The 24660-nt window shown below is 41.1% G+C and overlaps 1 protein-coding gene across 3 annotated transcripts in view; it reads right to left on the minus strand.

Moving 5' to 3' along the window:
• Positions 1-24660, minus strand: part of MRPL1 (mitochondrial ribosomal protein L1) — an 85046-nt gene that overhangs the window by 18217 nt on the left and 42169 nt on the right. For all 3 annotated transcript variants that reach the window (XM_058667177.1, XM_058667176.1, XM_058667175.1), the window contains exon 7: positions 10998-11104. In XM_058667177.1, the coding sequence (XP_058523160.1) occupies positions 10998-11104 (107 nt within the window). The remainder of the gene's footprint in view (positions 1-10997; positions 11105-24660) is intronic.

The following is a 24660-nucleotide window of genomic DNA, read 5'->3' on the forward strand; positions in this document are numbered from 1 at the left end:
GTATTCAAGGCTAGGACTTTAGCCGCTCGGGCCCTTACATCTTCCTTTGGAAAGTGCTGTAAACACATTGTTCTAAGATAAAGGGAAGACAGAACATCAAATTCCTGATAAGGTTTTTCAGAAAACAGTAGAGAAGAGCTGCCTTAGAGAGCTACACTGGTGGGAACTGGCACTATGGCATTGCAACAGCAGCAACCCATATGGGCACCATTCACACTTTGGCTGCTCCACTTAGGAACCAGTTCCTGCTCATGTTATGTGCGGAAGCACAGAAGATGATCCAAGGATTTGGGCTCCTGCACCCACATGGGAGACATGGAATGAGCCCAAGCTCCCAGCTTTAATTTGGCTCAGCCCAAGTCACTGTGACCAATTGAGAATCAAACCAGCACACAGAAGAGGTCTGTAACTCTCACCCTCTCTCTGCAATTCTGCCTTTCAAAGAAATATGTACGTTTTTATGAAGAACAAACAAAAAAAACTTTGTTGTTTGTGTGTGTACTTGAAAACAATGAAAAATTAAGATAGAAAACGTTGTTTGGAAATACAGTATCTCTTCACTAAGCATACTTTGGAAGGCCATTTTAATAAAGTGTGGAAAAGTCTGCGAACTTACTGCTCTGACGGTAAAGCATGTATAGAGGGACAAAAAATATTTTCCAAAATTATCTAAAACTGCATGGATTCATAACACATGACACATTTGAATAGGTTCAGTATGCATTTTTAAAGCAAACCTATGTTTTTGTCCTTAACTTGTACCGAATTTTATTAGTCTCAAATATTATTCAGCTTCAAACTACAACAACTACCTCTACATACGTGAGATTCTATTCAACAATTTCAAGTAGCTAGTGGCTCCATGAAAACATAGAAACATCAGTCGGCTTGTGTAGCCTCTTAAGTATAGACAACAGGTAATGAGTTAGATAATTTATTATAGTATAAAATAGGTTAAATACACCAAATAAGCACCTTTCAAATTTCCTCTTAACTTAAACTCTCCTGGTCATAAATACTACCTACCACAAGTCCTACTTTTGCATAATTTATAGCTCTTATCTTTTTCCTTAGTGAAAAGTTCTATTCCTTGATTTCCACCATTCTCAGCAAACAAAACTTCAACTACAACACTATCACATTTCCTTGTTTTTGAAATGTGAGGCAGTCAACACGAACAGAAGTGAAAGGAGAAAGAGAACATTTCCTCATTTTTTGAAATGTGAAGGTATTGCCTGTGCCTCTACAAAAGGAAATCGTTGGTATTAATAACATTAAAATGAATTTATACCTTACATAGAATGACAAAAACATTAAAAAACCATACAAGTGACTTTCAATCACACTTTGAAGTGTAATTGTGTAGAACATTGAAGGTCACATATTTTAAAAAACATGAGGAAACCAGTGAGGGGAAAAATGGATTAGTGGCATGTTACAAAAGATTGAAGGGTACTTTTGGAAACTGTATTTAAAAGTGTCTGACAGGGGGCAGCACTGTGGCATTCTGGGTAAAGATGCCAGCTGGGATGTTGGCACCCCATGTGGGTGCTGATTTGAGTCCTAGCTGCTCAACTTCCCATCAAGCTCCCTGCTAATGTGTCACCTGGGAAAGCAGTGAGAGGATGGCTCAAATGCTGGGTTCCCTGCAACCCTGTGACAGACCAGGAAGAAATTCCTGCATCCTGGCTTGGGCCTGGCCCAACACCGGCTGGTTTGGCCATTTGGTAAGTAAACCTGTAGATGGAAGATTCATTCTCCCTCTCTTAATTCTGTCTTTCAAATACATATAAACAAATATTTTTTTAAAAATTCCCAACAGATTTATGACAAGATATTTAGCCATGGTTTAATTGTGTTGTATAATACCAAAATATGTAGTTGACTAACCATTTCCATAAAAAACAGAAAACAAGATTCTGAATTCTGACTTATGCTGTAGAAATTTAGCAATTAATATTTTATTTGCTGTATTATTCCTTTAAGATTGAAAAGTTTAGTGTGAATTGGTTAAATTTATAGAGAAAAAAAAGCATTTTTCCTATTGATTCACTGAGTAAGTAAATGCATCTGTTAATAATTACTAGCTGATCTCCAATTGATTTATTGTGTTCATACATACAAAAGTACTTCAAAAAGCTTGTAGAAAAGTAGAATTAACAGGTAAATTTACTTTGCTGCAAAATTATTTTGGAATTGCATCTATGAGTGGTCATCCTAAAGTTCACAGAAAATACATATTAAGAAAAAACTATGTATGAATTTCAAAAACTTGTTATAATAAGACAAATCTAAGTTTTGTTTTCCTTGAACAGTGCAAATGCCCTTGTAAGTGCATTCACTCATTCAACAATTAGCTTTTAGGCATCTGCTATCTGCAAGACATTTTTCTAAGGAGTTAAAGATACAACAAACAAAATGTGCAAACTTTCTTATTTTTTTTTTTACATCTTTTCATTCCTTCTCAGATGTAACAAAATGTTAACTCTCCTTAAACGTATCTTCTCTTTTTGCAACTAATCTGAAATTAGACTAGTAAAAACATCAATTATTGGCCAGTTAGGTTCATTCCTTTTAGAATGTCTCTTACATTAATTTCTACTTCAAGGTCAATTGAAAAAATAATATATGTATTTTTTTCTCCTCTTTAACTCTTTATTTATAATCTTGACATCTTTTCCTTATATCTGATTGCTTCACAACTTCTTTTTATTCCAATAAATTATGCTTCATATCAAGTGGGAAAAGAAATGGTGACTAGACAACAACAATACAACTGATTAAAAAATAAAACATGCCATCGGAAGGAAGATATTTCTCTCTGTCTCTCCTCTTCTCTGTATGTATCTGACTCCACAATACAAATAAATAAATAAAACATGCCAATAATTTGTTCTGCATTCATAATGGTCAGCATATCATTTGAATGACATTATTACTCAAATGGGCATTTGATTAGATAGTATACGTTCTTTTTTTTTTGATAGTATACATTCATAGCCAATTTCATGATTATGTAAGCTATAGGTACAATGGTAGGAAAGATTAAGAATGAAACTAATTTACTCATAAATATCATTGATAAACATCAGATAATGGCTGGCTATTAAACCATTAGTACAGTTCTGATACAGCAAGAAGATATTAGTGGTTGAGTTCTATTACCCAAGATGCTAATCCTCAAGTGCAACTGATTGCACTATGAAGACACAGTAGTAACATTTTCACTCTCAAAAAAATGCTTTCCTAGATCAAGGGTCAGCAAACCATTTGTGTAAAAAGGCAGATACCTTAGGCCTGTTGGTTATACCCAATCTCAGCAGCATATTAAATCATAAAGACCACTCTTGGCTCAGAAGTTGTAGAAAACTAGGCTATAGGCAACTGAATGTGGCTCTCGGCTGCCATTTACCAACCTCTGCTGTAAATATTTCCTTTTACTGAAAATAAAGAGAAATCCCAACTAGGCATGCAACAGTGTCAATACTCTTTCATCTGCACTCATTCTGTATCATGCAGGCTATTAAGGAAAAATAAGAAAGACACTTTATTTTCATTACTCCAAACTGCATAAATGTTATAGTCATGCATGGATACTTCACAATAGTGCTCTGAAATTACGTTTAGATAGGTGTCAGTGTGGTAGCATAGGTTAGCAAGCTAATCTTCCACCTGAAGTACAACTCCCACTGGGGAGTGCAAAAGCCAGGACTGGGGTTGAACTAGGCTAGGAAAGCCTGAAGCATCTATCTGCATGTGTGTGGGTTGCATTTGGGGGCGGGCCAGACTGGACCAGTTCACAGCACACATTGGCACGACTAAGAGCCAGACAGGGTGTAAGCCAGGCTGGGTTGAATGGCAACATTCACTAGCCAGTTCACATGAGGGCTGAGGGTGGGCCAGACTGGGCTACAGTGCTGCACCCACAGGCAAGAGATGGGATTGGAGTAGTAAAGGTTGAGCCAGGCTGTATCATATGCTGGCAAATGCCAAGACTGGGGATGGGTCATTTCAGTATGAGGCTAGACCCTGAGCTGGGAGCTGGCTTGGTAGGAGAGCCACAGGGACTCCTTTGCTGGGCTGCTGCTTCCATTGGTAAGCGTGAGAGCTGGGACTGGGACTGGGGGCGGGCTGGGGTGGGCCAGGATGGGCTAGGTTGCCACACCCCATAGCATACACAAGAGCCAGAATGGATACAGGCCAGCTGGATTAGGCCACAGCACACACTGGTAAGTGCTGGAACTGGGTATGAGTCTTATCAGGCTGAGTGAGTAACAGTACCCACTGATAGGTGCAAGATCCAGGACTGGCAATGGGCCTGGGAGGGAAATCATGGGCATTCTTCTGGTAGGCTGCAGCTCCTGCCAGTGAGCACAGGAATCAGGGCTGGTGGTAGACTGGGCTGGGCAAGGCAGAAGCACTGGGGGAGGGTTGCACTGAGCTAATCTGCAGCACCCATAGGTATGCACAACAGTAAGATGGGATGTGGGGAAGATTAGGCTAGGTTGCAACACCTGACAACATACACAAAAACCAGGGCTGACAGCAGGCCTGGTGGAGATCAGTGGGCATCACTCCAACTAGGCCATGAAACCCACTGATACGCATTAAAACCAGGCCTGTGGCAGGTAGAGTTGGGTTAGGTCGCAACACCCATCATTTCACATGAGAGATGGAGTTGGGGGCAGAACTGTCCAAATAGGTGCATCTATCAGTATATGCACTGGCTGGTGCATGTGACAGATTAAACCTGACCCTGCATTGGCTTGAACACACAAGAGTCAAGTCAGATCACCACAGGCAAGATTTCTTAGGAAACTTCCCAACTACGCTGTTGAACTCAAACCCCAGCCACCCCAGAAAGTCACAGGATTTGTGGTCCGAACTTGGAGCGCATGCATCAGCACTGGGCCTCCTCAGATGCTGAGGCCTGTGTGGTGGATAACATGCCCAGGTGCACACAGCAGACATGATAGCCAGCAACTCTAGGCCAGGAGAGGATGTCAAGTACCTCATCAGAAAATCTAAGGCAAAACAGGTTGGACAACTCTCCTGTTCAAGCTTTGCAGCATGTTCCTGGGTCTGTGGATGCACTAAGGTGGACTTAATTAACCAATAGACCTTGGAAAGATTTTCTCAAACCTGGTGCAACGAAGCTAACAACTCACCATCAAACTGTCAAAGTTACTCAAGTAACACCCTGGGAACACTCTTCCCCACTTCGGGGTCTCTTAAGCTGTTATCAAACTACTGTTCCCCATGCTTGGATGCTGATGGGACCTGACAGTAAGGAGCAGTTTTCACCCCCCGCCTCCACTGCAGACATAGGAGAAAAAAAATTGAAACATATTTCCCACTCACCTTCCTCCATACCTCAACCCTCCCCACCTTAACTGGAGACCCACATCGCCATTATCAATTTTTGCAGTCATTTAAAAATGTCATGACTACACTCTGTACCCCCATGCACTCTTCTTGTTAAGGACTGATTCTTCCCATCCCCATTCCAGGCAACATTAGTCTACCGCACGTATGAAGGCTTGCTTTTTTTAAGGTATTTCACATTAATGTTATCACACAGAATGTACTTGTCCTGGCTTCATTCCTTGAGTATAATCCATTTAATAAAATATGTTTACAGTTTGCTCCTTGTCATTAACTAATATCCCGTTAAACATGCTGCACATTTCTTAAGTGTACAATTTATCATGCTGACATATACATAAGCCATAAGCTGTCAGAAAAACGAACCCATTAATCACTCCCACAAATGCAAGCTATCCTTCTCCAAGTCCTTCCTACCCTTCTTCACATACCTCTATCTCCACTGGTCTGCTTTCTGTCACTATACAGTAGTTCACACAGGTCAACATTTTATATAAACAGAATTAGATAATACATACTTCATCTTTTGTCTTCTTACACTTGATATAATTATTTTTAAATTTCTCTATAACATTAGAATGTATACCATTAGAATGTGGCCTTCTGGGGAGTGAACCAGCAGACAGAAGGCTTCTCGCTCTGTTTCTGTTTCTCCTTCTGTGTAACTCTGCCTTTCTAACAAACAAATTTACTTTAAAAAGCAAAACTTCTTAGGCAAAAAAAAAAATTTAAGATCTACTTATTGTTACTGGAAATAATAATAGTATTATTTCCATAACTTATTGTTACTGGAAAATTGTTATTGTTATTTACTTATTGTACCAGAGAGAGAAGGAGACACAGAGATAGATTTTCCTTCTGTTAGTTCACTCTTCCAATGGCTGCAATGTCCACAGCTGGGACGGCCCAAAGCCAGGATCCAGGAGCTTCTTCCAGTTTCCCCACAGAGGCACACGGGTCAAGAACCCAAGTCAGCCTCCTCTGCATTTCCAGGCTATTAGCAGGGAGCTGGATCAGAAGAGGAGCAGCCAGGACTCAAACTAGCGCCCATATGGGATGTTGGCACCACAGAGGCTTAGCCTGCTCTGCCACTGTGTTGACCCCTAACAGTTTGTTAAGTTGAACAGTCACCTGCTGATGATTCTACCATTATGCTTCTAAATGTCTACCCAATGAAAGCATACATCCATAGAAAGAACTGTAAATAAACATTCATATCAAATATATTTGCACTAGCCCCAAATGGGAGACACTCCAAACAAATATCAGGTAAATGCAAAAACAAAATATTCTTTATACACAACAGAAAATCAAGTTTTAGGGCTTTTTTTTTAGTTCATGAATTTAACCAATCATCATGATTTCTTTTTTCCATGATAAACCTTACATTCCTAGTACAACCCTTATCTGGTCATAGCTGCATTATTTGAGTATGGCAGGTCCCCTCCACAGCCCATGTTGAAGTTCAAGTGCCTGTCACTGTGGTGACTGAGGAACCACTGATGTGCTGCTTCTGCTCATGTCCCCTCATCCTTCTGCTTTCCCACTGGGTTAAAACACAGCCAGGTCCCTGCAAAATGCCGGCCCCAGGCTCTTTGACTTCCTAGCCTCCAAAGTGCCTATTCTTCACCATCCTGTTTCAGGGATTCTGCTGGAACAAAGGAAAAGGACTGCAATAGTCATAATATGCTATTCGACTTACATACTGCTAGATGTGATTTGCTGAAATGTAGCCTTGAATGTCCATGGATATCACTGCACTGTAGTTTTCTTTGATTTTCGGTATTAAGGTCATGCGGATTGTGGGAGGCTTCGCTGCTGCCCTAACTTAAGTGGAAGTGGTCTGCTGAATAGTTATTATGTTATTATCTCATCTACTCCTTTTTAGTCTAGGGAATATTTAACCATTGCTAACATAATTTTGCTTATGGGATGGGAAATAAGGAAAAAACTAAGGTTCAGAGAGGAACTACACAGTTCTTACTAATCTAGAACCAGGTCTGAATCAAGACAGAATGAATTTAAGGGACCAGTGTTGTGACATAATGTGTAAAGCAACCATCTGCAACACCACATGGGCACTGGTTGAAACCCCAACCGCCTCACTTCCGATCCAGTTCCCTGCAAATGCCCTAGCGCAAACAGCAGAAGACGGCCCAACTACTTGGGTCCTACTACCCAGGTGGGAGATCCAGAAGAAGCTCCTGGCTCCCACAGCTGTCTGAGCAACGAACAAACGGACAGAAGATAAGTCTCTCTTCCACATATATAAAAGACATTTTTAGAAAAGGCAGTATGAATTTAAATTCATTCTCTACCTCCTACTAAACTATACCCATTAAGTATTATGTGTTTATTTTTAAACATGTAGATTGATTTCCTCTCCACTGAGAAAAAGCATTATAACTCCACAACTCCGAGTAGCTTGATCTGAAGGCAGGCCCATGACTGTGGCAAGAAAGAAAGAGAGAAAGAGAGAAAGAAAGAGAGAAAGAGAGAAAGAAAGAGAGAAAGAGAGAAAGAAAGAAAGAGAGACAGACAGAAAGAGAGAAAGAAAGAGAGAAAGAGAGAGAGAGAGAAAGAGAGAAAGAAAGAGAGAAAGAGAGAGAGAGAGAAAGAGAGAAAGAGAGAGGGAAAGAAAGAAGGAAGGAAGGAAGGAAGGAAGGAAGGAAGGAAGGAAGGAAGGAAAGAAAGAAAGAAAGAAAGAAAGAAAGAAAGAAAGAAAGAAAGAAAGAAAGAAAGAAAGAAAGAAAGAAAGAAAGAAAGAAAGAGAGAGAGAGAAAGAGAGAAAGAGAAAGAAAGAAGGAAAGAAGGAAGGAAGGAAAGAAAGAAAGAAAAGAAAAAGAAAGAGAAAGAAAGAAAGAAAGAAAGAAAGAAAGAAAGAAAGAAAGAAAGAAAGAAAGAAAGAAAGAAAGAAAAAGAAAGAAAGAAAGAAAGAAAGAAAGGATGCTATGCTTTCAAACCGGGAATACACTGAAAACATCAATACACTGGATACACTGAAAACAGATTTAATCTAGCTAGGAAGAATCAAAAAAGGATATTCCATAGTTCCAAAAGGCCAACCAAAACCAATAGCAAAATGTAACACCATTTAAAAATGCATCTCATCTTCAAAACCACATTGTGAAGGAGGTATTTATCATGTACATTTTATAGATGAGGCAATTTGAGACACAGTAAAAAACATGTTTATAGTCTCTTCTCCTATATGTAAACAGCAAAACAGGCATTCAAACTCAAGTCTCTACAGCTCCAAAAGAGTTCCTTAGGATTTGACTGTTTTGTTTTTTTTGTTTGTTGGTTGATTTTGTTTTTTTGTTTGTTTGTTTTTTGTTTTTTGTTTTGTTTTTTGTTGTTGTTGTTTTTGCTTGGTTTTTAGATTACAGCGCTATCAGCCCTAAAAAACAGGCAGCACTGCCCAGGGCCTTTTGGAACAAGGAAATTCCAACAGCAGATTCTAGCAGAGCTCAGCGCTGAATAAAATGGAGCTGAGCTTTGACGTTACTAACGGCAAGCAGGAGTTCTCCAGTTGCTGAGCAGAGTAACCCTGTTTTGCCCCCATTCCAAAGCAAGTTTTCCTGTTGCAAAACTAGCTGAGTGTTTTTTCTGTTTTTCAGTACTCCACCGTGGATGCAGCTTGGACTACAAGCTACCGGCTACTATGCAGAATGCCTCTTAAGAGTTAAAGTGAGAAGAGAACAAGTATTACAGCTACTCAAGCAAGATGGGCAAAGACCCTCCATTATGGAGAAGATTGCAGAGTTCAAGTATTTATTCTGCTTCACACTAGCGGTTGGACCTTTCAAAGGTTTGTCATGTTTCTGGCTTCCATGCCTCCCTCTACAGAACAGGGAAGAGAATTTCACTTTTCATTGGGCCAGGAATAAAAACAGTGCTTAGAATGGCATCTGACACTTGGTAGACACTGCTGAAATTTTGTAATCAACAGATACTTTTGATATCCTTTAATATAAAGAACGTATTCTGGAAAATCTTAATGTTTCTAACACAAGTATATAAAAAAAACAGTACTATAAATCTGACATTCCTGTATTAGGATGCTAAAATTAGCACTAGAAACTAATTTCCAGCATCATCCATGAGTAAACAAGCAATTTTAAAAATACAGAGATAAAATATAAAAAATATGTAAAAACATAGAAAAAAGAATTTTAAAAAGAGATAATCAGAACTTAGCAAAGAAAACAAATTACCCAACCAGACTATATTACAACTCTGTCATCTACTCAACATTATGCAAGAATTCATAGAGAATATACAAAATTCAGTCAGTGCTCTCAAATAGCTTAAAATTCAGGGCAATAAATGATACGTACAGCATCGTGCATACACAGAATAAACAAAGCTGACCCTCTGACAACGATGGGGATTGCAGGGGAGAAGTGGCACATGCATTAGAAACATCAGCTCCCAGGCATCTGAAAATCCACATATACCTCTTGACTCTCCAGCCCCAAAACGTAACTACTCAAGGCCTACTGCTAACTGGAGAAACCCTGTGGGTACATGAACAGCCAATTATGTATGCTATAAGGTCAAATTTACAAGTCATGTGTACCACACACAGTGACAGGAAACATGGAAGATGAGTTTTACTAAAATAAACAGTTAATGATATGTTACTGATGCTACAGCACATGAGTAGCCAGAAGGCTATGAATTCCTACAGGAGTACAGCAAGTCCTGAAGTTAATTTTACACAGCTGCGATTTAACACTGCATTAAATAAAAATAACCTTTACATTTGTTCACATTTATATTTTTATTTTTATTATGTATATTTATATTACTTGTGTCATGAACAGTTTGTAAGTTTGGTGTTTCAATACATTTTAATTTTTATAATAGATTTGTGTAAATTTTATAGCAGTAAATGATGAATTACTGCTGTTAGCCCAGAGGGCCCGGGAGCAGGGAAAAAGCCCAGTGGTGGTGCAAAAAGTTCCCACCAAGAATAGCCACCCTGGACTCATTTAAATGGAGCTGACCAATCAGAAGAGAACACACCCCTTTACTTCAAGCCCCATCACCACCACTACGTAAGGAATATGCGGCTCCCTGCAGGTACAACTTCAGTGGCCTGCTACCTTGCGGACCCATGAACCTCACCCGGGAGCAGATCTCAATAAACCTGGTTTTATCATCATTCTGGTCTCGGTAGTCCCACTGTTTCTGTGTGGTTTTTTTTTTATCTAACAACTACCAACCTACATGTTTTGGATTCATTAGCTTTTTCTTATTTTTTGCTACTATTTCTGAGTCACATAGTTTTAAATTCTCTCAACTCACTACAAATCTCCCAGAAATCCACTTACCAATGGACCCATTCAGTGTAAATCTACACTGCTGAAGGGTCAGCTGTGAATGTCAGTAACACCTAACTGGAAGGAAGGAATCCTCAAGCAGTGTTAATAGTTATGTGTTCAATAAATAGAATTTTAAAAATTATCTAGGTGTACATTTTTTGTCACCCCCAGTGCTAATGTCAGGGATGAGTTCAAACAACCAATATATTATAATGTGATGACTAACGGATTACTTATCAAAGAAGAAAAGAGGATCATTTGATCACTTCCGCCATCACTTACTGTTGCGATTTTGGTCTTGAGAAAGTTCTCCCTTTCTTCATCTACTGCAATTTCTTGTCCAGTTTTAAATAATTCAAGCATTTTGGGAATGTCACGGCCAATGGAATCTGGTTAGAAAAATTAAAAGTTCAAAATTGTCACTTATATCTAAACAAGTACCAAAAGTTACCGAGCAAGAACAACACATAACTTATGTAAAGACACAGCAAATGCATGAGAGCAGACAGCGCTGGTTTGTGAGGGTTCCTCCTCTCGTGAGCAGGGATGGGACCTGCCAATCGCCTCTAACCCAGGTTCACAATGCTTACGTGGACACGAATGTGACTAGAGACTGTGTGCTGTCTTGGGGAGACGTCCTTACTGGTTTAAAGCTGAGTCTCATGACCTGTCATGGGACAGGGTCATGGAGCAAGAGGCTGAGAGCAGCCTCAGAGGAGCGGACAGCCAGCAGCCAACTGACACTCTCAGCCAACCAGGAACTGAATTCTTCCAATAATCACGTGATTCTGCAAGATCCATCCTCAGGATGATATTCTGCTGGCTCTGTCTTCAAACCAGAGAGGGTATACCTAGGAAGCCGTTGCACTTGACTGGACAATAAGATGCTGGACTCTATGTTTGGTATATGCTTGCAATGGGGGAATCTCAACTGAACTTGAACTGTGGTTATGCAACAAGGTGGAGGAATCCACCATGGTGGGAGGGTTTGGGGAGGGGTGGGGAGAACCCAAGTACCAATGAAACTGTGTCACATAATACAATGTAATTAAAAAATAATAAATAAATAAATAAATAAATAAAAAGATCCATCCTCTGGCAAGTCTCAGATAAGACTACAGCTTTAGCCAGCACTGATAACAGAGTTCTGTGAGACTATTAAGCAGAGAACTCAGTTCAGTTGTATACACATTTCTGGCACACAGAAATGGTTAAATGTGTGTTGTTTGTAAAGTCACTAAAACGGTGGTAAGAATGTTATATCATTACAGGCATAAATAAATATATGCAATGGACACAGCATATTTTCAAAACAGATTAAAATAATATAAAATAATTTACCATAAAAACTAATAGCACAATCTTGAAATCTTTGAAGAACTTTCCACTATCTTTGCAAAGTATGTAGCTAGCTTGCTTTTCCATAAAATCAAATTACTAGAAAGCAGCAAGACTGAGCACTGGAAAACACCACAATGAATGAGGAGGTTTATTATGCACGCATGTTACAAAAACTGGCAAGAGGGGCCAGGCGCGGTAGCCTAGTGTCTAAAGTCCTCATCTTGCATGCACTGGGATCTCATACGGGCACCAGTTCGTGTCCCAGCAGCCCCACTTCCCATCCAGCTCCCTGCTTGTGGCCTGGGAAAGCAGCAGAGGATGGCCCAAAGCTTTGGGATCCCGCACCCATGTGGGAGACCTGGAAGAAGCTCCTGGCTCCTGGATTCGGGTCAGCTCAGCTCCGGCCATTGCAGCCACCTGGAGAGTGGATCAATGGATCTTCCTCTCTGACTCTCTGACTCTCTGTATATCTGCCTTTGCAATAAAAATAAATAAATCTTTTTTAAAAAGTCGCACAAGCATGAGGACCAAGTATGAAGTGAGTAGGATCAAGCTGAACTACAACACCCATTGGTTCAAGTGGAAGACAGGGCTGGAAACAGAACTGACCCAGCAATTGCAATGACCAGCATGTGCATAAGCTGACTGGGGCAACAGACTATGCCAGACCCTGTAATGGCAAATTCACACAAGAATCAGGTCTGGGATCATCTCAGATGAAGTTTCTTTGGAGATCCCTTCAACTGAACTGCTGATCTCAGAACCCCAACCATGAAGAGACTATGTCAGCCAGCGGACTCTGAATAGGTTTCATTGTGTTTGGAACGGCGAGATTGGCAGCAATTCAGAATTGTTGACCTATCAAAACTGCTTCAGCAGGACCCTGGGGACGTACCTCACATCGGGGACCTGGGATGGGTGGGAGGCTGGGTGGGGATTCTCCCTTTGTTTCTCCCCTGACCCCAAATACAAGGAGAAATGATATTAGTGTGGAAACAACAGTATAACCCACTTTCCTGTAGCCCTTGACCCTTTGTACCCTAATCAACTAAGTAAGATTATTTTTAAAAATAAATTAATTTTAAAATGGCACAAGAAAAATCAAGGTCTAAAATTTAACTTACTGCACTCTAATGTCACTATAGTCTCTATTCGAGTGGAGAAAAACCAAAGAAAAACTAAGATTTCTAAAAATACATACAAGTGATTCAAACAATAAATTGCTCTCCTATGCTTTAGCCATTCATTAAACCTAAATTTGTTATAAAATATGTATGGTTAATATTTAGCTTGAAAATGTTTAATTCTGTGCAAAGATGTGAATTATCTAAAGGGCAAGTAACATTAAAGAACAAAGCATCATTAGAGACACTACTGCCACCGTGCGTATCTTCCCTTCAGGAAAGATCTCGTCACCCCCTTAGCAAATGTTGCTACCACAGAGTTATTTTAGAACTTATTCTGCCCAGCTATAGGCAACTGCCAAGATTGCATTGTACCTTAGCATGTGTTACAATGCTGGGAAAGAAGCAGCTAGTATCTGGGAGGTAACCTGGGTCTGGATAATGCCAAATCTGTGTTAACCATATGAGTGTGCCAGCATAGTTACCTATTCCATTTTTTTTAAGATGGGGGAGCCCAGCACAGTAGCCTAGTGGCTGAAGTCCTTGCTTTGCATGTACCAGGATCCCATATGGGTGCCAGTTCATGTCCCGCCTGCTTCGCTTCCCATCCAGCTCCCTACTTGTGGCCTGGGAAAGCAGTCGAGGAGACGGCCCAAGGCATTGGGACCCTACGCCTGTGTGGGAGATCTGGAAGAGGCCCCTGGCTCCTGGATTTGTTTCAGTTCAGCTCCAGTCATTGCAGCCTGTTACACATACCGGCACACACAGGAACCAGGGCTGGAGGCCTAGTGTGGATTATTGGGGGTTGCTCCAACTAGGCTGTACACTGATATGTGTGAGGGATGAGTGTGTGGTAGGCAGGGTTAGGCTGGGCCCCGGCATCCATTGGTTTACATATGAGATGAGGCTGTGTGTGTGTGTGTGTAGGCTCATGGACTGAGAGCTGAACCCCACACTGGATGGGAAACACAGGAGTTAGGTCTGGGGTCACTTCAGATGAGGTTTCTTTGGGAATCCGCCCACAATCCCCTATCTGCTGCCCTGAACTGGACCACTGGACTCAGAACTCCAATTACAGTGAAAATCACAGGATCTGTGGTTTGATCATCAAGTGCACGTCTCAGAACTGGGTCTCCATGGTTCCAACTGGACATCTCTCCCAGTCAAACTTTTACAGCAAGTATCTGGGCGAATGGAGACTCTAACACGAACTACGTCAGCCAATGGACCTTGGAAGGACTTCTTCAACCTTGGCACAGAGAGATCAAACAGCATCTCAGAACCACTGAAGCCACCTGAGCAACACCCTCAGAACATGCTCCCTGTCCGGGGACCCCGGATAACAATGGGTAACCATCCTCCATGCCGGGTGCTGATGCAGTCAGGCGGCTGAGAGTGGCCCTCTCCCCTTCGCTCCCCATTTCCCCCCCATCCACTCTCCCCCATTCCTCAACCCTCCCCACCCATCAGTGGTCCACATGGGTGTATCCCTCTCAACAGCATGAACATCATTAAAAATACAATAAATTTATTACAAAAAAGAACTTATTCTGGATGACTCAGAAGCACTTCAGCTTTAAATGAAAGCAATTACTCACGAGAATCTTACAATCTATTTATCAGATAACAAATAGGTGCATTGTTAGAATTACTTAAACACAAGGTTTTTCAGACATGCTGCTGTAACTACACAGTGAACAGTAACAAAGACAATATAATGATAAACGGTGAGACGCCAGTGGCAGTATCCCAAGAAGATACATCTGGTTAAAGCATTTGTATTTAAAATGCATCACTGATATGTATCTTTGACATATTTTTTTATAAGAACAGTGTTTTGTGCACAGTGACAGCAAGAATTAGTCAGGGACTAGCCAGAACCCATACCCCATCAATGCCTTCCTAACATTTCAGAACGTTTCGATGTCCAAAAGCCATCTCTTTTCTGTGCCCCAAAACCCACCAATGCTTACCCAGAAAGTGACACTACCACCCATTCTCTCCACACGGTCAACCTTCCCAGCTTTCTGAGCTAATCTTCACTGCTTACAAACCTGCTATCAAATCTCCCACCTCAAATAAAACAAAAGGAACAAGTCTCCCGTGATTTCACAATGCCTCCCAGCTTCCCTCCATACTCCTGTGTTCTTAAAAAAAAAAAAAAAATTATTTCTCTACTTCCTTGACTTACATCTACTTCAATCACATTATCAATTTTATTACACTTCTTAAAAATTTTGGTCATGCAGATCCAATAGTCTCTCTCTCATGTTCCTCTGACCTGACCTATTAGCAGCAGTTTAAGGAGTCATCTCTCCTTTTCTTACAATATTTAGCTAAAATTACAAGAACTTTTTTTCTTTCATTTTATTTGAAAGGCAGAGAGACCGAACAAGCAAAACCTTCCTGTCATGAGTTCCCTCTCCAAAGACCCACGTTACCAGGGCTGGGCTAGGCAGAAGCCAGGAGTGTGGAACCCATCTCAGGTTTCTCACATGGGTGACAGGAACCCAAGAACTGAAGTCTTCTGCTGTCACCCAGAGAATGTATTAGCAGGAAGCTGGAAACAGAACTGGGTCTGGACTTGACCCCAGGCACTCCTGTCTGGACCGCAGGAGCCCCACGTGGCACCCTAGGCACTGCACCAAATGCTCAGGTTCTTAGAATGCCCCGACTTCTCCCCTGAAACAGCTGCTAATGGTTGCTCCACTCCATTCTCACTGGCTGAGTGCCTCCCTCCCTTAGCTGACGTCCAAAGTCTGAGCTGCCTCAGGGCTCAGGCATCTGGCCTCTCATGTTCTATTCATGCACACTTCCCCAAGTGATCTCATCCAGACACATGGCCTGAAATACCACAGATCCATTTCTAGTTGCTGAATGTGCATCTCAGGCTACAAGCACCCAGGACGTCCAGCCACCTACTTGATTTCTCCACTAGAGGCAGGCAGGTAATTGGTAAGAAGTCACGATGACAAACGTTAGAACAACAAATAAATGACTTCACAGCTTTGAATCTAATATCCCTGAGGTGATGTAATGGTAATGAAGTAGCAAAGAACAGAGCTTAAGAAGGAAAGAGTTCCACACAAACACAGAACTAATAGAACACTAAAAAAGAAAAAAAAAGTATACAATTAGAAATAAAAAAACTTCTAGAAAAGGCAATAGATTGGTGCTGATGCAGGCATTAATTTTAAGTCATCTCATTATGAAACAAGTATAAATAAAATGTTCTTTAATGTTGTAAATTCTTTCATCTTTCTCAATTTGTATTTCTCTAGTGACCAAGATGTTTCAAATCATTTCATGTGCTTAATCACCAGTGCTCTACACCTTATACATCCGAATGACTCTTTTGCCCTCTTAATTCTTATAAAAAATTATTTATTGTAGAGGAGAGAGAAAGAGAAAGCATACTCACACCTCCCAGTTCATTCCCAAGATGCCCGAAACAGGATGACAGACCAAAGTTGGAAACTAGGGTGGCAGGAACTCACCTGAGCAACAGCAGGCAGCCCAAACCTACAGCTGGAGCAGGGCACCCCTCCAGACCAACCCAACCAACATCTCAACCACTGAAGCAAAACCTGCCCTATTACCCTTCCCTTCAAAACTCGGGTTGGGGCTGGTGTTACGGTAGAGTGGCTAAAGCTGCTGCCTACAATGCCAGCAACCCTCTATGGGTGCTGCTTTGTGTCCCAGGTGTTCCAGTTCCTACCCAGCTCTCCACTGACACCATGGAAAAGCAGCAGAAAACGTTCCAAGTGCATTTGTCGCTGCCGTCCCTACGGAAGACCTGACTGAAGCTCCTGGCTCCTGGCTCTGGCCAGCCCCTGTCCTGACAGCTGGGGACACCTGGGGAGGGAGACAGCCGAAAGAGCTCTCCCTCCCTCTCCTTCTGCCTTGCAAAGAAATATATTTTTAAAAATAATAATAATCATGTTTATAGTCTTATCAAGTCCTAAGCATTCTTAATATATCTTGCATACAAGTGCTTGTTTCACATGAGCAGTTACTTCAAAACGTCTATGGAAAATAAACGTCTTGGTGAAAAACATTTTGAAAACAATGCATATTCATATCTGTATTAAATATTTTCCTCCAATAAATGGCTTGTCATTTTCTTAATTCATTCCTGACATTGACAATCTTTGTCTTCTGTTTTTTTTTAAGTGCCACTTAAGTGTTATCGCTTTGATTTTTTCAAACAACCCTTTTTGCTTTCAGTGATTTTCCTATATTCCTTTCCATTTCAGTGTCTTCCACGCTGATCTTTGTCACTGTATTATTTCCACTTAGTTTGGGTTTAATCTGTTATTTCCTCAGTTCTTAAAGTAAAAGCTTAGCACAGTGGTTTAGATAATTCTTTTCTAAATTTAGCCTTTAAAGTTTAAAATTTCCCTACAAGAACTGCTTCAACTGCTTCCCACACATCTTGTGTTTTCATTGTCACTCAGTGGAAAGCAGTTCAATTTCTTCTTTGAATTATTCAGTGGTGGGTAGTCTCATTTTAATGTTTGCGCATGGGTCTCATGATTTGTGGTTTCTAATTTAATTTAGTTATGAAAAAATACACTGTTTTTGACTTAAAATCTTCTAATTAATAGGACTTATTAAAGACTTGACTTTGATGAGGGAAGTGCTCTGTAAATAACAAATAGGCCATGCTGGCTGACAGCATGATTCCAATCTAGCGTATCCTCACCGATTTTTCAGTTTGTATAATCTGTCAGTTAACTGAGAAAATCAGAATCTCCAACGATACTTGGTGATTAGCCTATTTCCCCTCTCAATTCTGTCAGTTGCTGCTTCATATATTCTGAGGCTCTTTTTCACATGAGCATGTCCTATTATTATCACAGGATCTCCCTCTTTTTCGGTAGTAATATTCCTTGACTTGGAAGTCAATTCTGTCCAGTATTACTATCACCAATCAACTCAACAATGCTCACTGTTTCCATGACATAACTTTACCCATCATTTTACTTTGTCTTTTTGTATGTTTCAGTATCAGTGTCTACTATATATTTACAGTATAAACTTGCAATTTTTTTGGTCATCTTATGGTGGTAAACTGTTCCTGCAGATGAAGTGTGTAGTCCATAATTGCTGACATAGATGAATTTATATCTATATTAATATTTATATCTTCTATTTATTTCATATTGTCTTATTGTTTATTTTTGTTCCTCCTTTATATTGTTATTATTTTTTTTTAAGTTGTAGGCCAGTGAGAGAGAGAAAGTGTAGCAGAAGCAAAACATTGCAGAACCATTCACTGGTTCATTCCTGAAATGCCTATAACCTTTTGGGCTAGGTCAGGCCAAAGCTGGAAGCCAGGAATTCGACTCAGCCTCCCACATCGGTGGAAATGACTTAACCACCTGAGCCATGCCCTGCAACCTCACAGGGTGTGCATGAAACAGGAAGTTGGGATTGGAAGCACAGCCAAGACTTGAACGTAGGCTCTGGTATAGGGGCTGTGGGTGTCCCAAACAGCATCTTAAGATTGAAGCCAAACAATTCTCACTTTTTGTTTTCAGCAAAACTTTTTAGGATATCATTTTTGTCCCTCTGAGTTTTATGCTATATCGCTTTGTGTGCTTTTTATTTGCTTGAGAGAGCACAATGCACACTTAATCACCACCTGCTTCATGTTAATCCTGCCAATACACAATAACTGGTGTCAGCCTGTTTATTCCCCTCACCTAGTGATATAACCCTCATGTTCTTCACCTCCTATATGTTCATCTTTAAAATAAAACTCACTGGGCTACTCAAGAACAAAATTAGATTCTTCCCTCCACCCCACCCCCCCGCCACTTCTCTTTCACTGTACCACCAAGACTCTTTTCCTTCATTATCTGTTACCTTGACTCCTGCAAGTCTTCTCACTGCCATCTAATCCTAATATTTTACACACCTCAAAAGGTCTCTCTACCACTCTCACACTTTCTACAGCACCCATCTTATGCCCTCTTTAGAGCAACACCTTCCAATGACCCTGTTTGCAAACAGGATAAGATCTAATCTTCATGGTAGGGCACAGAAAGCCCTCCTTGAGCTGGTCCCCAGCCTATCACCGTCCGACTCCATTGAACAGTACTATCTGATATCACTTTATGTACCAAATGATAGAAAGCTACTTATAACTTCCTGAACACACTGGCCCTCTTATACTTTTGTACATTAGTAAAAGCCACTTTCTTTCCCAGGAAACATCCTTCCCACACATGTTAGAAAAACAAATGCCTATTCATGTTTAGCATTTCAACTATCTTCTCGGTATAATTTGATTCTGCAAAACAGTGTTCCATTCTTCTAGCTCATGTGCATACTTCCCACTGCCACTCTTACAGCATGTTAGTACAGCAGCTTTGTTCTGATTTCCCAATGTGCATCTTCCTGAGGAATATTTTTCACTCTTCAATCCTCAATATCAACTGAAGTATACAAAAATAAACACTTGATAACTAGGTGCTTATTCAACAAAGGAGTTATGAAGGTGTAAGTGGCACACAAAAACATGATAAAGAATAAGTTCTCTTAACATAATAGCAGAAAATGAACTGCTACTTTAGAACTGTGGCAGGGAGGCAACAGTAACATGACATACATACTACATTTACTTTAAGTCCTCCGTTTGTGCCATATCCTATATACATTGTCACAAAAATCTTATGCAGTAGATCTTATGACAAAATTCATTTTGTAAAATAAACAAAAACAATAAAGTGTGTAAAAGTCAGGGCTGGTGACACGGCACAGCACATTCAAGCCTTCTGCAGCACAGGAATCCCACACAGGCATCTGCTGCAGCGCCTGGCTGCCCCACTTCCAAAGCAGCTTCCTGCTGCCTGCTAATGGCCTGGGAGAGCAGTGCAGGGTGGCTCAGGTCCTTCTTTTGCCACATGGGAGACTGGGAAGAACTTAGGCCTCCTGGCTTTGGACCAGCCCAGTTTCAGCCATCAGGCCATTTGAGGAATAGACCAGGTGAAAACTATCTGTCTTTTCCCTCTGTAAAAATCTGCCTTTCAAATAAAAATAAATAAATCTTTTAAAAAATGTTTAAAATTTTCTTGGAGTAGACATTTGGGGCTTTAGATGTTTGGAATGGGGGTCAGCGCAATGGCTCAGCTGGCTGCTCCTCTGCTTTGCCGCGCCAGCATCCCTAAGGGCATGGCGTGCTGTTTCTACAGACTAATCATCTGCTCTGCAGCACTGTATTCCATATGGATCCCAGTTGTATTCCAGCTGCTCCACTGCCTCTACCTCCCATCCGGCTTCCTGCTTCTGGCCTCCCCTGGGAAAGCAGCAGAGGATGGCCCACGGTATTGGGACCCAAGTGGGAGATCCAGAAGAAGCTCCTGGCTCTTGGATTTAGATCATTTCAGCTCCAGCTGCTATGAGGAATAAACCAATGGATGGAAGATTTCTCTCCCTCCTTTCCTTCTCTCTGTAATTCTGCCTTTCTAATAAAAATAAATAAAAAGGGGGACAGGGAGAGGAAGGTGGGGACCCAGGCACAATAGCTCAATGGCTAAATCCTCGCCTTGCAAGCACCAGGATCCCATGAGCACTGGCTCATGTCCAGGCTGCTCTACTTCCCATCCAGTTCCCTGTCTGTGGCCTGAGAAAATAGCAAAGGATAGGCTAAAGCCTCAGGAACCTGCACCTGTGTGGGAGACCTGTAAGAAGCTCCCAACTTTGGATCGGCCCAGCTCTAGCAGTTAAGGCAAGCTGGGGAGTGAACTAACAGACTGAAGATCTTTCTGTCTCTCCTTCTCTCTGTAAATCAGCCTTTCCAATAAAAATAAAATATACCTTAAAAAAAATAAAAAAAGATGTTTGGGACATCTGTCTCCCCTATCACAGTGTCCAGAGTGAAATCCTAGCTCTGCTTCCAATTTCAGCTTCCAGCTAATGCATACCCAGGGAGACACCCAGATAATGACTGAAGCAGTTGGGTGCCTGCCACCTGTGTGGGAAACCTCGCTTGGGCTGCTGGCTCACAGCTTCAGCCTGACCAGCCCCAACTGCAAAGGGCACTCAGAGAATGAAGCAGCAGATGTGAGATCTGTCTTCTCTCTGTTTCTGTTTCTCATTCTCTCTGCCTTTCAAATAAACACAGTGATTAAACAATAAAAGTGCTCTCAAAGTCACAGTAAGTTAGCTAAGCCCAACACTAGGAGATATTGATTTTAACCACCATCTACATTGCTTTTTTCAGTATAATTTAATGTCAAGTTGTTGTGACTTTCTACAGCTTTCCTATCCCTTCTTACTATGGAATTACCCTCCTCTTTCTCTTTTCCTTTTTTATGTGCTTTTATAGTCTTTTCTTTTGTTTCCTTTTTTCCTTTCACGTTTTTCTTCCTCTAATTCTCTCAATCCAATCTCCACAGTGACTATAATCTGTACTGAACTGTAAGATGGGGTATTTCGCCATGATGTAGCTTTTCTTTTCTCCCTTTACTAAGTAAGATGAAGGTATAGAAAGCAAGGATGAATTAGAATTATACATGTAAAAAAGACTCCCATGAAAACACAGACCACTGAGAACAGACCTTTGAATGTGGAACAAAATGTGACTATAACTGAAAGAAACATTTTCACTTAATTATGGTAGTGAAGACTATAAAAAAAAAGCGTAACACATGGAAAGGAAATGGTGACAGTCAGGAGCTTTTAAGCAACTTGTATGGCAAACTTGGTATAAAGCAGCAGAGAGGACCAAGCGCACAGGCAGAAGCACAGCATAAGGGTGCTGATGCAAGTCCCACCTGCTGCTCTCCGATCCTGCTCCCTGTGGCAGTGCCTGGGAGAGGGAGGAAGATGAAACAGGCTTGGATCTCTGCAGCTAACTGCGAGCAACTGGAGGAAGCTCCCGGCTCCTGGCTTCACTCTGGCCCGGCCCTAGCTGATATGGCCATCTGGAGAGTATAACTGTTTCAATGAAACAAACAAATCTTAAAACACACCATCTTCACTTAACAAAAACAAGGGTGAATCAAATGATGGTCAAAAAGGAAACAATGTTTCCCTATTTGTTTAACTAGAGAAATCTGAGCATGACTAAGTACTAATGTCAAACCAGGCTGCCTGCTATAAGAAACACAATGATTAGTTCCACCATGTTAGAGACCATATTTGTCTTGTTCATATCTATCACACCCGAGGCTGGCACATGCTAATGTATAGTCAATTACTGTAAATAACTCTAACAGTGGAACTTACTAGAAACAAAATGTGAGCTGAAGTCGTAAAAGTATAACTTCTGTGACGTTAGGAGCTAGACATACATGAACACATGTGTTAAGCAGGATCAAACAAAACAGGAATTTTTTTTAAAGAAAATGGGCTTTCTGAAGGAAAACGAATTTATGTGAAATGGAAACAAGCCCTACGTGCACTTAAGACTTGATGTAATTGCTGTTGTTCAATAACCCTGTTAGACTAGTGTGAGCTCTTTCCCTGGGGGCAGCTCAGGGTACTCTCCACTGCCCTGCATCACAGGCCAATAAGGTCCTGGGAAGATTTTTCAGAGCTCCACACCTGGAAACTCCCCACCTGGTACTTTCCCAGGTTAGAAGGAGGGAGGGGAGAACCAGGGGACCCATACTCATATCCATAAAAACTCCAACCCAAAACGGGATGGACTAAGTTCTATATGAGATACCCGCCCGGCCTGGCAGGTGCACTCGCTGCATTACGCCTGGCTAGCATGCTTTCTGCTACTCTGCTTCATGCCTGAGTTCTATCTCTCACAAAGCTTAGAACCTCTGAGCAGGTATGTCCAGTAACGACAGCAAACAAAAACACAGTGATATTGGGAAATGGAGCGGGGTGGAAACAGTTATTACCAAGAAGGCACCGAAGCTCTCTGCTTAGCTGATATTTGTATAAGAAAGTCAACAAGGCAAATAAGCAAAGAGCATTTCAGACAGATGGGACAGGAAGTGTAAAAAGCTGAGAGGGAGAGAGCACTTAACATGTGACAGAAAGAGCAGGGAGGCCACTCAGCTAAAGTACAGGTGACGGGGGACCAGGACCAGCAGTCATACACCCCTGTTCACCTAGAGTCATCTAACAGTCATCACTGATGGAGTTTTCCACACTTGAGTAACTTTTAAACTAATACATGAGATATAAAATTTGCAGGTAACTTTTAAATTGATTATTCTACAAAAACTGAGTTTTAGCACACTTACTCACATAATCACAGCATTATGAGTGCTTCAATAATATAAGCAAAACTGAGGTACAACATATTATTCCATGAATTTTAAAAAATTCATTAGATTTCAATAATCTTACTATTTCTTAGTCTCAATTGACACAGGACAGCTTCTGCATAGAAAGCTTTATCCTATTCAAATATGAACTAGACAGGGGGTGTTTAAAGAGAAACACACATTAGTAAATCTAATTTACTAATCCTGTCCTTTTAGTGACCAAAAGCTTAGAACAATTTAAAAGATCGCAACTGTTCCATATATACCACAATACCTATCACGGAGCTAACATGTGTGACAGATATTAATCCCACTAAGACATTTTTCATACTAGTATTGTTGGTTCAGTAAATGCTAAATAAAAAATTTAAGAATAAAAACCGTAATCAGCAAATCTATTATAAAGAAAAGAATTTCAGAGGGCATTCATACTGGGATTAAAAAAAAAAGAGGTAATAAGCCAAATGCAGTCAAATTGCTTCAAAGTTTAAAAAGAAATTTCCAAAGGTTTCTGCTAATGAAACAAAAATGAAATACTGGGAAAACAATTCAAACATGCTTTTTAAAAACTTGAGCATGGGGGCCCGGCAGCATTGCCTAGCGGCTAAAGTCCTCGCCTTGAGTGCCCCGGGATCCCATATGGGCGCCGGTTCTAATCCCGGCAGCTCCACTTCCCATCCAGCTCCCTGCTTGTGGCCCGGGAAAGCAGTCGAGGACGGCCCAAAGCTTTGGGACCCTGCACCCATGTGGGAGACCCAGAGGAGGTTCCTGGTTCCTAGCATCGGATCGGCGTGCACCGGCCTGTTGCGGCTCACTTGGGGAGTGAAACATCGGATGGAAGATCTTCCTCTCTGTATATCCAGCTTTCCAATAATAATAAAATCTTTAAAAAAAAAAAACTTGAGCATGTCTACAGTTACGTAAGAATTAAAACAAGTAAAACTGCAGCACTAAGCACACTGCAAACTGTGCACATTCAATCCTGCCAAGACGGTTCCCACCCGTTCCCACCAGGAAAACAGAGACGAGATGGACAGCAATGAGCTCCACTGCAGGGGCTTGTTGCTTTTCCAACTTCACCCACTTGTTCAGAGCCTGATTTCTATTTTGCTCAAACGTCTCTGGGTAGATTTAAGGGGACTCAAATGGTCCTAAACAGGCATCTGAATAAGCACTGAAAATGCATAATAGAAACTTCATTTGTTCTAATGAACATCTGGTGTTTTGTTTTAACAATTTGACAGG

This window comes from Ochotona princeps, chromosome 7, assembly GCF_030435755.1.
Source record: "Ochotona princeps isolate mOchPri1 chromosome 7, mOchPri1.hap1, whole genome shotgun sequence".
Taxonomy (NCBI): domain Eukaryota; kingdom Metazoa; phylum Chordata; class Mammalia; order Lagomorpha; family Ochotonidae; genus Ochotona; species Ochotona princeps.